The sequence below is a fragment of the Fukomys damarensis genome, unplaced genomic scaffold, assembly GCF_012274545.1.
Source record: "Fukomys damarensis isolate Sample0158 unplaced genomic scaffold, DMR_v1.0_HiC HiC_scaffold_39, whole genome shotgun sequence".
Taxonomy (NCBI): domain Eukaryota; kingdom Metazoa; phylum Chordata; class Mammalia; order Rodentia; family Bathyergidae; genus Fukomys; species Fukomys damarensis.
The window spans coordinates 106,554,933-106,568,397 of record NW_022900951.1 but is presented as its reverse complement, the minus strand read 5'-3'; the positions used below and the strand labels follow the sequence as shown (position 1 = coordinate 106,568,397).

The 13,465-nt window shown below is 39.5% G+C and overlaps 1 protein-coding gene across 1 annotated transcript; it reads left to right on the top strand.

The window, feature by feature from the left end:
- Positions 1–3,909: 3,909 nt before the first annotated feature.
- On the top strand, positions 3,910–4,914 carry Gpr119 (G protein-coupled receptor 119). Its single transcript, XM_010607984.1, has one exon. It carries the CDS (start codon positions 3,910–3,912, stop codon positions 4,912–4,914), a length of 1,005 nt encoding a protein of 334 aa, XP_010606286.1.
- The last annotated feature ends 8,551 nt before the right edge of the window (positions 4,915–13,465 follow it).

Below are 13,465 nucleotides of genomic sequence, written 5' to 3'. Positions count from 1 at the left end.
AGAAAGAAAAGAGAAAGATCAGGGAGGGAAAAGACTGCCAGAACCCATCAAAAACAGTCTGCAGTAGTTGGTCGTTGTGGCGCATGCCTATAATCCCAGCACTTGGGAGGCTGAAGTACGGGAATTATTATGAGTTCAGGGCCAGCCTGTGCTGCACAGTGAGTTTAAAGCCAACCTGAACTTCATAGCAAGACTCTGTCTCAAAAAATAAAAAACAAACACAGACTACATAGGGACTGAAAGGCAAATCAATGGGAATACTAGTGTTCTGCAATGCTGCAGGAATTCCCTCTAAAACCATCTCAACAGATGGGCATATGCTTGTATATATCCGGGGAAAAGGAGATCATTATCTTTCAAGATCACTTGGATTATTTGTGTCAGTTTGTGGGTTCTTCAAAAGAAAAAAAGAATGTTTTAATGGCCAAAAAAAGAAAGAAAGAAAGAAAGAAATATCCAGGGCATGAACAAAGAAAAGTAGACTAAGAACATCTGTTGGGGTATGGAGGAGGAAGAGATACGGGTACCAGAGAATATCATTTGTGTAGAATAATGCACCCACAAAGATGTCCACATCCCAATCCTTGAACAACGAATATGCAAATTTGTACAGCAAAAGGGACTTTGTAAATATGATTAAATTAAAGATATTAAGATGGGGAAGTTATCCTGGCTTGTCCTGTGTAAAGCACAAGCGGGAGGGAAGAGGACAAGAATCAGAGACGTAACTACAGAAGCAGAGGTCTGAGCAATGTAGACAGGAGGCAAGGACTTTGGGCAGCTTCTAGAAGCTAAAGAAGACATGGAAATAGATTCTCCTTTATATACTCCTGCTTGATTTAAGCCCTTTAAGACCCAGTTTGGACTTCTGACCTTGAGAACTGTAAGAAAACAAGATTCTGTTGTTTCAAGCCACTAAATTTGTTATAGTATGTTATAGCAGCAAAAGGAAACTAATATCACCAGACACCTGAGAGTCGGGGAGAGCAAGGACAACTTTACTGTGCATACAGTTCAAGTGTAGATCTTATTAAAATGCAGACTATGCTTTAGGTTTTGTGCAAGGTCTGAGATTCTATATTTTTGACGGCTCTCAAGTCATACCTGTGGTTCTGACATACACTATCATTGATTGGGCATAATCACTGATACACTTTAACATTTCAATTAACACTCAGACATACACTTTAACAGTGTGTTAATTTAACAGAGACAAAAAGATAATAATACTCTATTGTATAGGTTTTTGAAGCTCTTTCACATTCATCATACTTCATTTTATCATCCTCACAAGCTCATGACATAAGTGTTCTTGACCCCATAACATGCATGAGAAACCCAAAGCTAAATCAGAAAGATGATTTGCCTAACCAAAATTGCAGAGATGTAGAATCCAGATATTCTGACCCCAGAGCTTGTGCTTTTGCTACTGGGCAGTGGTTCTACACCTCAGCCAAGGATCAGAAGTACTTGTCCAGCTACTAAAATTCCAGATGCACAGGTCACCCCCAGACTAACTACATTAGGATAGCTTGCTGCAGGGTCCCAAACATCAGCATATATATTTGGAACTGCCAGATGAGTGTGATGAATGTCTTAGGTTAAGAACCCAGCTTGTCTCTTAGCCTGGGGCAGCAGCAAGCTTGTTACAAATGTAGATTCATGGGCCCACCAAGATCTACTGAATCTGAAACTCTGGGGTGGAGCCCATAAAACCAGGTTTTAAGCCCTGAAGGTGATAATGATGCTTTTCCAGGTTTGAACAAGGGCTTGAAAAGAACCATGTATGGAGTCAAAAGCTAGGGAACAAAAAATACACCTTAAGTCCAGGTGTAAAATTAGGCCAGGTTCTAAACAACTGAAATCAGCCTACTAAAGGCACGTCCCAAAGAATAACTGTTCTCAGGGAGGCAACTAGCATAGTGAATCGCTGCAACCCAGCTTTTCTGAGCCTTTGTGGGAGAGACATCTGCCAAAGGCCCTGTCAGACTGTCAGAACATCCTGAAATATAACACTATTTGTCTCCAGCTCTGTACCTTGCTCTCCGCTCTATCACTTAAAACATTAATCTCTCCCATTTGTGCTCTCACCTGAACTGAGTAAATAAGCTTCTAACTACTCTTCTCCCTACCCCTCTCTTCTTGGTATCCAAGATGAGAGTAGAAGGCAAAAGGTTAGTTCTAATGCACCCAAGCAAATGGATATATAACCTAAATTGGAATCACTTCCACAGCTGGTCTGCCTGCACTCATCTCACCTGAGTCAGCGATATTGCCACCCTTTGGCCCTAACCTGCATGAGCTCTATCCCTGGAAAATTCCACTGTCAAACACTGAGCATGCACTTTTCTGAGTGAAGTTCACCTCCTCCTCTCCTCAGAGGGAACCTTGGTCCTACAGGATGAAGAGAGACAAGCCTGCCCACCACTACTCAGTGACCAGAAATAAGCCCAATGTGGTGGGGAAACAGTTCCCAAGGAGTATAAGCAAGAGACAAGCTTGACAGGGAGTGGGCTCCCAATTCTTTGCTTAGTCTTTCCTGTCTGTCTGCATCCTCAATTAATTGAGTTCTAAGAGATAAAATACAGGGAAATGACATATTTTATTTGAGAGAATTGGCACATGGGGTGCTAGAGAGAAAAAAATAAGAAACAGTTTAAACCAGGGCCGGGGATTTAGCTCAGTGGTTCTGCCACCTGCCCTGCAAGCACAAGGACCCAAGTTCGATCCCCGGTATCAAAAACAAAACAAAACAAAACAAAAACAACAGTTTAAACCAGACATGTGATGGTACCTTCCTATAATTCCAGCGCTCTGAGAGGATCAAAAGTTTGAATTCATCCTGGGCAATTTAACAAGATCCTGTCTCAAAGTTTTAAAAAAGGGGGATGTAAGAATGTAGCTCAGTGCAAAAGTCCTAGGTTCAATCCCCAGTACCAAAACAACAATAACAACAACAGCAAAACCCAAACACCAACTTAACTTTTGAAGAAACAATGGCATAAAACTTTCCAGGTTTGATGGAAAGTCTTAATTCAAGAAACTCAGTAAGTTCCAAGCCCACATCCTACACACATAAAAATAGGTCTAAAGGAAGCATGGAGCAGGTGTGGTGGCATACACCTGCAGTGCCAACAGTCTGGCAGGCTGAGGCACAGCCTGGGCTACTTAGTGAGACTCTGTTTCAAAATTTAAAAAAGGGGGGGTAGGGATGCAGCCCAGTGAGGAAGCCTTGGATTTAATCCCCAGTACCACAAAATAAAAAGAAATGGTTTAAATGTGTGGTAGTACGCTTGAAGGGTGCTGATGATGTGCCCCTCAAACAGCTCATTTGTCCTCATTTCCCACTTCAACTGATTATGATCATCTTGCTTGATTAAAAGCAGTCATAATAGTAACTGAGGATTATTTATTAGGCAAATGCTTAATTAAGCTAGATCAGTTATTAAACTGACACTCGAGGCTTAGGAATAAAAGAAGTGGAAATTTAATATCAAGCTATGGAGGAAGGAAAAGTGTGATTAGTCAATTATACCTTCTGTCAGACAGGCAAGCTTTTGAATGTGCCCGTGCCTCTGAAGCCCTCAAAGCATCAATGAAAGATGGAGACAGCATGTGTCAGGTACTTAGGAGTTGTCTAGTAACTTGTTGGAGGGGGAGGGACTAGCTCAGGGCCCAGGGGAAGGGCTGCATTAGGATTCAGACTTCAGAAAGCTGGAGAGACAGAAGGCTGAGGACTGAAAAAGCGAGGGTAATCCTTAATGGCATCAGGATCCCAAAGATGATGAGCTGCCAGCCTGGACTGCCAGTGACACCCAGAACTGTACTGTGACTCTGAACCACATAGCCCAAAATTTGAGCTGGAGAGCCAGCATGCCCCGGTAAGTGGAAATCCTCCCACTTTAAGACATGGAGTCATCTTACGCATTTGGAGTGATCCTTGCTGTCCTGGCCTTCCTCATCATTGCTGTAAATGCACTAGTGGCTGTGGCTGTGCTGTTGTCAATCCACAAGAATGATGTTGGTCTTTGCTTCACCTTGAATCTGGCTGTGGCTGACATCTTGATTGGCGTGGCTATCTCGGGCCTTGTCACAGACCAGCTCTTCAGCCCTACTCAGCCCACACAGAAGAACCTGTGCAGACTTCGAATGGCATTTGTCACTTCTTCTGCAGCTGCCTCTGTGCTCACAGTCATGCTGATCGCCTTGGACAGGTACCTTGCCATTAAGCAGCCCCTTCGCTACTTGCAGATCATGAGTGGGCTCGTGGCTGGGGCCTGCCTTGCTGGACTGTGGTTGCTGTCTTACCTCATTGGTTTTCTCCCACTCGGAGTCTCCATGTTCCAGCAAACCACCTATCAAAGGGTCTGCACTTTCTTTGCTGTATTTCACCCAAGATTTGTGCTGATCCTCTCCTGTGCTGGCTTCTTCCCAGCCATGCTCCTCTTTGTCTTCTTCTACTGTGACATGCTCAAGATTGCTTCTGTGCACACCCAGCAGATCCGAAAGATGGAACATGCAGGAGCCATGGTTGGAGCTTACCGGTCCTCACGGTCTCCCAGCGACTTCAAAGCTATCCGCACTGTGTCTGTTCTCATCGGGAGCTTCACTCTATCCTGGTCCCCCTTCTTTATCACCAGCATTGTGCAGGTGGCCTGCCAGGAGTGCAACCTCTACCCAGTACTGGAAAAGTACCTGTGGCTGCTGGGTGTAGGCAACTCCCTGCTCAACCCACTCATCTATGCCTATCGGCAGAAGGAAGTAAGGCAGCAGCTCTATTACATGGCCTTGGGAGTGAAGAAGGGGTTCACATCATTCCTCCTTCTCTTCTCAGCCAGGAATGGGGGTCCAGAGAGGCCCAGGGAAAGTTCCTGTCACATCGTCACTATCTCCCACTTGGAGTTTGATGGCTAAGATGGTAAGGGAAAAGTTTCAAAGCACCTTTGCCCTTTCTCCTCTGAGCCCCAACTAGGAGATGGAGCTAGGGAAATGTGAGAACTGCCTTGGACAATTGATCACCCTAACCTCCCCTCCCCCCTCCCCCCCAGAACCAAGGGTAACTGAGGCAAAGTCCTGATTTTCTTCTATAATCAGTTTCTCTATTTGCAAGTCTCCACTCCTCCCTGTCCTTATTTTTTTTTTATTTTTATTTTTTGGATTTTTAGACAGGGTCTCACTATGTAGTTGACATTGACGTGGAACTCACTATGTAGCCCAGACTGGTCTGGAAATCACAGCGATCCTCCTGCTTCAGCCTCCCAAGTGCTGGGAATACAGGTGTGCACCACCATGCCCGGCCCTGTCCTTATTTTAAAGTGAACCTGTCTCTTAAACAGGTATACATAAAGAAAAGTACTGCCAAAAAAAAATATGTATAAATATACATATTTTTTGAGACAGGGCCCCAGGCTGGCCTTGAACTTGCTATGTAGCTCAGGCTAGTTTTAAACTCCCTGTCCTCCTGTTTCAGCCTCCCAAGTGCTGGGATTAGAGACCACCTGGCCTCTAATCCTATTTTTTTTAATATACCAGAGCAACACTGTCTAATAGAAATATAATGGCAGCTACATACATTAATTTTTTATTTGTTTGTTTTTTGAGACAGGCTCTCACTATGTAGTTGAGACTGACCTGCAACTCACTATGTAGCCCAGGCTGGTCTCGAACTCACAGCGATCCTCCTGCCTCAGCCTCCCGAGTGCTGGGATTACAGGCATGCACCACCACACCCAACTACATACATAATTTTTAATGCTCTAGTAGCCATGTTTAAAAATAGGCAAAAATTAATGGATTTTAGCCTCAGGCTTTAATATTTAATAATTTAAATTGTACATGTAGAGGGATACAGTGTGATAGTTCAATACATGTGTATAATATGTACTGATCTAATCAGAGTAATTAACATTTTTATCTCCTTAAAGATTAATGTTAATGCTTTACTTAACCCAAACTACCACTTAATATGTAATCAATATTAAAACTACACTTTTTCATACTAAGTCTTTGAAATATGGTGTGTATTTTACTCTTATAGAACATCTTAATTGAAACTAACCACACTTCTAAAGCTCATTAGCCATATATAGCTAGTTTCTCCCATAGTAGACAGCACAGCATTAGAGAACTTAATTCATTTTCTTTGAAGTGTATATTATAATGATTTATTACAAAAACTTGCTTTGGTAATGTGAAAAGTCCCTCTACCTTCTGCCTTCTCTAATGTGAATCAGACATTTTATATAGAGTCAGAATCTAAAACTTGTCTTTTCCCACACCTCATGGACTTGGGGGTTCAAAATAGTGGAAGCTCTTTTTGGGGGAGAATAGCTTAGCTTATGAATATTTGTGCTAGACAAGTAGTAAATCTAATACCTTAGCAGTATCAAGACAGAGCAGACACAAATAAGGCACTACCACTAGTATCATAACTTTGAGTTTAAGAGTAACCACAGTGAAGAACAGTTTAATAAGCTGACAAGAGCAGAGATATAGAATGCTTACAAAAGTTTAATGGCTTTCTTTTATGCAGGCTCCTTCACAGATAAGGAAATGCACTGGAGAGGATCCTTTCATGCATCCAATGTGTCTTCTGACAGACTTGCAAAGAAGCCAGATTCTGTTCAGCAACTGATCAAAACATCCAAGATATTAATACTTTGTAGGATACAATATAGGTCAATCAGTTCCATTCAGTCTCCATGAGCGACTTATCATGGATTTGTTATAAAAAACTGACAATACTAAGTTATATATTAAATCCTTAGGTAGCTAAATTTATGCAGATCATACCTCAGTTTCAGGACTACTCTTAAGAACATAAGAACACATGGACTACCACAGAAACAAATATGGAGAGGTGTCTTTTGAAAACCTGGAACTCTAAGTCAACATGACAGGGTGAAACTTCCCTGCAAGATTTTCAACATTTAAATAAACTAACTTTGAAATTATTCCATTTTATACCTGACCAAAACATGTTCTGACATGTACAGGACAGAGACCTGATGATGTACTTTGATTCGGGTCACTTGAGAAACAACGCCTATCAATCACTCTGTATTGTTAGAGCAAGCCAAGAACATAGAGCACCTTGCAGAAGTTAAGAGATGCCTTTGGAACCAATTATATATTTGTTTCTTCCCACAGTGGAGCAGCTTTAAAATTAAATATTTACACATTGCTTATCCATTTTTCTCCACTTTAATATGGAATAAACTAAGATAAACAAGAAGAGGGCCAGGGATTTAGCTCAGTGGTTCTGTCACCTGCCTCGCAAGCTCAAGGACTGGAGTTTGATCCCCGGTACCAAAAAAAAAAAAGAATATAAGAACACATAGCCCCCTGTACAAGGAAGGGTGTTTTGAATAGTTTTACAAGTGTTAGAGGCAGTTTGCCTTGACCTAACAACACTCTCCTGAATGACCCAGAAACCCACTTCTGGGAGTTGGCCAGTCAGTTAGCCTTGGGATACCTTTCCTTAGATGAACTAGTATTATTAACTGGTTCAAATGGGAATTAAACTCGTGACCTTAATTTAATTTTCACCAAGCTCAACCTCTGGCCAAACTAAATAGAGACCAATGAAAAGAGTAGGCATGAGACATACTTCAAGGGCACACACAGAATAAGAGGAAATATACCGTCAATACCTGTGCAAAAAGAGTAGCAATGGACTCTAGCACAAACAGCAACTCCTTGTCTATCACAAGGCACTCAATTTTATCTGCATCTTCCATGTTATCCTTCAAAAACTGCTGATGGGTCTGGAATCTTCTTTTAATAAACAGATCCTCATTTGTTATTTCTGCAGTCTTATAAAGTCAGTGGTGGTACCTACAAATGTAAACTATCATTTATTTGTCTAATCATCTGTCCATCTACCTTTCCTACAAGTATTTGAGAGCTAGGTGCTAAAACCGCCCTTCTTTGATGGCATTTCTTTTAGAGATGCATATTAATATATGAATGATGTTTATTAATCCTTTATGATTATAAAATTTTTATTCATTTTAGAAAATTTTGAAAATACGGAAAATTAGATAGCCATAAGTAGAATAGAAATGACGAGGTATTCCCCGTCATCCTTTTTATACTTAACATTATACTGTGCATGTTTTCCTGTCATTGTCTTCTTCAAAAACATAAATTGTATTGGTTGCATGTTTTTTCAATGAATATGTACTATCTTAACAATTTCTCTATGGTTGTGATAAAATTGAGGTTATTTCCAATTTCTTATTGTTATAACAGCACCATAAATGCTCTTTGTATAAATCTTTGACATATCTCTGTTGAATTTCTTAAGGATAAGTTCTCCAAAGCAGTATTACTAAATGAAGGGACATTAAACATTTATAAGAATTTTGATTCTGGCTTTTGCTGACATTTCTTGAAATGTAATGTTTCCCTGAGATATATGCTAAGAGAAGTCATAAATCAAAAGACTACACTGAAGTTAATATCTCCAAGAAATAAAAGCATATGAATTCCTGAAAGCATAAACCATATGGAGGGAATTAATTGTTTGTTTTAACAAAAGGAAACCTTTTGATATATCCTACTGCTAGCACTGTTGTTCTGTCTCCTACAAATTCAGAAATCTGGACTAACAGAACACAGCAGTTTAAGAAAGCACCTCATTTCATAGATGTGAAGGGGACCTGGCTGCAATGACTGTCACACCACCGATCACCAGGCTAATTCAGCTGCTCTAGCTGGCTAGGTGGGTGTCCTCTTCCTCCCTCACGGTTCCATGTGTGTCCCCCCAGGAGCCAAACTCTAGATTGAAGAGGACCTTCTCTGATAAAAGACCATTCTTTACACAAGTGTATATGAGTAGCTGTGCTTCCCTGCCAAAAACTCCAAATGTAAAACACCTCATGTGCAACTCATCATTAATACAGCACTGTGTGATATTCAGATAGAAATTTAGATGTTTCCACCCTTTAAATGTTCTGAGGCAGTCTCTTTGTGCTCTATCAGAAAATGTTGAGTAAGCATGAGAGTAAAACATTTACACATGGAGCCTGGAGACAGTTCTCAATGCAGCTGAAGCCTTGAAATCATAGTCCTGCAGTTTGCTGAATGGAAGATGTGCTCAACCTAATGGATCAACCGTGGCAGGGTAAAGTGCATGACTGCTTAACATGCAACTACCCAGCCATATGTTCACTGGATACACAAGCTATTAGAACCGTAATCAGCCACTGAGCTCAATGAGCTCTCTCATGAAGAACCCTAGAAATGACTGATGCAGCTATTAAGGGCTTGAGAGCCTGTTTCAGTGCACAAAGCAGTTCCTGTTTCTTCTGAAATCCCTTCTACATAATGGGGCAAGCAGCATTCATTTGCTTCTGAGCTGTGGAAGAACTAAGATCAAAATGGAGGGGAAGAGCTTGAGGTCTTTGCATGTTTAGATTTATTTGATTTGGTATGTTGCCTAACAATCCCACGATTAAATCATATTTCCCATTTATTTTTTCCGAGTTTTACCATAATAAATCCTTATCAGTTTCAGTTCTGTCTCAATTGTATTGATTGATATTAAGGCACCAAAAAGCTGATAAACACACTGAGATAACACAGGCCCAATAAAATGCCACACTTACAAAACTGCTCAATGTGCTTTTACCACCTATAGTATTTTTACAGATTTGTCCATTGAGCTAATCAAAAAATTTAAAATACTTTCTATAGAAAATCAAATAGGTGTCATATCATCTCAGAGGTATTTTTGTTTTTATTTTAAAGTAAAATCCTAGCTACTCTGGTGGCAGAGGAAGGAAAATCACAAATTTGAGCCAGCTTGGGCAACTCCACCAGATGTTATCTCACAACAAAATAATGGCTGGGGATAACAGCTCAGTACTCCCTGGGTTCAAACCTCAGTACTAAAGGGGGAAAGGGGAAGTGAGATACAGAAACCAAGACATTATAGCTAAATAGCTCAGATGTTATTTCAAAGGTTAAAAAAACACTCATAACCCAAACATTTATACAAAATTCCCACCACTATTTTAACATTATGAAGTCCTTTATTATTCTTATGCAATAAACTCTTTGTTTTTCCAATTTACTAAGTGAGGGAGACAAGGATGCATGAAGAACATTTATGATGAGTGAGCCACAGCTCAAAATACAATTGGATACTCATGCTGAGACAATGAATAGAAAGAGGAGAAATACCCTTTGCAGTGAAATTTTAGAAATTAATATTACTGAAGAATGGCCATTCTGAGGTGACATGAAGATTTTGACTAAAGGAAGCAATTTTATGACATTAAATTTATATGCACTATCCTACTGGACTAGGTTTAAAAAAAAACACCCTTATGTGATATGCTCTAGTAAATACAAAACAATTATTTATAATCAGGTTCTTACTAGTTTAATCATTTGTCCTATAAGTTTGCTTAAAACCAAAATATTTTTCATCGCAGGCTAGAGGATGACAACTTTAGGCCCATGTCCAAATTGCTAAATTTCTAGCTAGGGGAATCTTTATCACAGGTGTAATATCCAAAAGGAACAAGTCTGTGTGGTTCTGATGTGCGGTCTCTGACAGGAAGGAGTTTTCTGAAGCTTGCTGTGCAACCCCTGGTGAATTGTACTCACTTAGACTGGAGGAAGAGGTGTGGGTAGTGAAGGAGGTCACAGAGGAAATAAAATGGCTAACAAAGAAACAAGAAGGAAATAGTAGGAAGCAGAAAGGGGAAATAATATATTCATTGTCACAGGTCACCAGGAAAATAATCTAAATCCGTTATTAGAGGTACATGTCAGTGACAAAACACAAAAACTGTTCACCTTCTTTCTCTTGGGGTGCTATAACGATAGGGGAATTAATGAAATCAATACTCTTTAATGCTCTCCTCCTATAAATTTTAGCGATTCAGGACAAGGTAAGTTAGTCCACCTCTAGCATTGTGATTATACACATGTACTCACAAGCCAGACTACCACTTTCTAGAGACAAATTATTGCACCTTTCTGTGCCTTAGCTTCTCACCTGAAAAATTAGAATGGTACCTACTTCATAGAGATGCTAGAATTTAGACAGTTTTATAAACATTACCTTTAGAATAGTACCCTAATAAGAGCTACATAATGAGTGGCTATTATTTGTTTTTAAATTTTTTCCTGTGAAAAGGTCTCACTATGTTACCCAGGCTAGCCTCCAACTCCTAGGCTCAAGTAATCCTTCACCTCAGCATCCCGAGTAGGGGGAAATAAACGTGTGTGCTACCAATGCCAGGCTTAGCTATTATTATCTGCCTTGTCTCTCTCTGGCCTCCCAAAAATGGAGGGTTCAGAGTTTTTCCAACTTCTAGACTACAGACTTTTTTTTTTCAGTCTACAGATTTTGATCATTTCATCCCTTCAGATATGACTTGATAAGGAACAGGGTGTGGGTTGAGAGAGGCAGAACAGTTAAGGATTACTTCAACACCTAAGCCACTAAAAAGGATTTTAGGAGGCAAATCAAGAATTTTGTTTCGTATATGTTAAGCTCAATATGCCTTTTAAAATTTAACAGAAAAAAATGTAACAGAGATATGGAGGAGACAGCAGGGCACAGAAGTTCAGAGTTCAGGGGAGAGGAACAGACTGGGACTGTACATTTGGAAGTCATCAGCATATAAACAGTATTTAAAGACATGGCAATACTGCCCTTCTAGTGGCTCAGGCTTGATGTAATCCTTATCACATAATCATCTATCTAGGATTTAAATTTAATTCAATTTAAAGTCCATAATATTAGCTGAATCTTTATCTTTCGAGGCAATTTATCCAATCCTTTGGCTACAAATCAATTCATCTATTCATATAACAAATACAGTGGTACCTTGGTTCATGAATGCTTGGTTCACAAACAAGTGTTTGGCACAATTTTGTTTTTATTTGCAAACTACATCAGATGACAAACATGTCCACGGCCACCCTTCCTACACAAACACAAATGTGGACATCTTTTCCGAAACTGTGGACAAATTAAGTTCATGAACTGAAGTGCATCTTACTATGCTAGGCACTATAAATCCAGCAGTGAACAAAACTGACAAAATTCCAACCTTTACAAGCTTAGAAACTAATGGGATATAGCATTAATCAAATAATCACACAAATATAATATGTAGTTGTCAACTGTGACATACAGTATATGAAATTATGAGGAAAGTTATTTAGATGAAGGAAGACGAAATCACAAGGTTTCTCTTAACATCTACGTTGAGGCAAACAACACCAATTTCCAATATATATGAGCTCCAAGAAACTATTTTGTAGGCTGTATCATTGGGAAAAATAGTTTATCTTTTGCTTACTCATTTGGGGTTGAATGGGATATTTGATATAAGTAGTAAGTATTTAAGATAAATATAAACAATGAGATGCACCACTACACACCTACTAAAAGGGCCAAAAATCCAAAAACAACAAAAGCTAGAAAGGACATGGAGCAATAGGAACTATCATTCTTTCCTTCTGGGAATTCAAAATTGTATTTGGGAGATGGTTTGGCAGTTTATTATAAAATTAAACATAGTCTTATCTGATCGGCGAGCAATTATATGCTCCTTTGTATTAATCTAAATGAGTTGAAAACTTTTGTTCACACAAAAAACTGCACACAAATGTTTATAGCATCTTTATTCAGAATTGCTTGCCCAAACTTGAAAGCAACCAAAATGTCCTCTGGTGGATGGATAAATAAAATGTGGTACATGCCAGCAGTTATTCAGCACTAAAATTCAACGAGCTACCAAGCCATGAGAAGACATGGAGGAATCTTAAGTGCATATAACTAAGCAAAAGAAGAAAATTTGAAAAGGCTACTACAGGATTCCAGCCATATGACACTCTGGAAAAGACAAAACCATAGAGACAGTAAAAGACTCAGTGCTTGCCAGTGATTATGAGGGAGAAAGGAACAAACACAAGCCCAGAGGATTCTTAAGGCAATGAAGCCATTCTATATAACTTTCTAAAGATATACACGTTATTAAACAGTTGTCAAAATGCGTAACACCTTATGCACATAACATCCACTCTTCTCTTAACTAGGCTCAAGTGTCACCTCTGCTATGAAGTTTTGGCAAATTTTCTGCGGAAGGCTGTTTCTCCTTTCTGTTCCAAAAATACTTTGTCTCTCACACAGCACTTAAACCCCACTGTAATAATTTATATCTATTCCCCCACTATAATGTGAGTATAATGTGAGTTTAAAAACACAGTTTCATGAACTTTGGGGTATTCTTAACTAGGCTCAAGTGTCACCTCTGCTATGAAGTTTTGGCAAATTTTCTGCGGAAGGCTGTTTCTCCTTTCTGTTCCAAAAATACTTTGTCTCTCACACAGCACTTAAACCCCACTGTAATAATTTATATCTATTCCCCCACTATAATGTGAGTATAATGTGAGTTTAAAAACACAGTTTCATGAACTTTGGGGTATGTGTATATAT

Excerpts from the sequence above, each read along its gene's own strand:
- Gpr119 (XM_010607984.1), top strand. The coding sequence starts at position 3,910 with ATGGAGTCATCTTACGCATTTGGAGTGATCCTTGCTGTCCTGGCCTTC.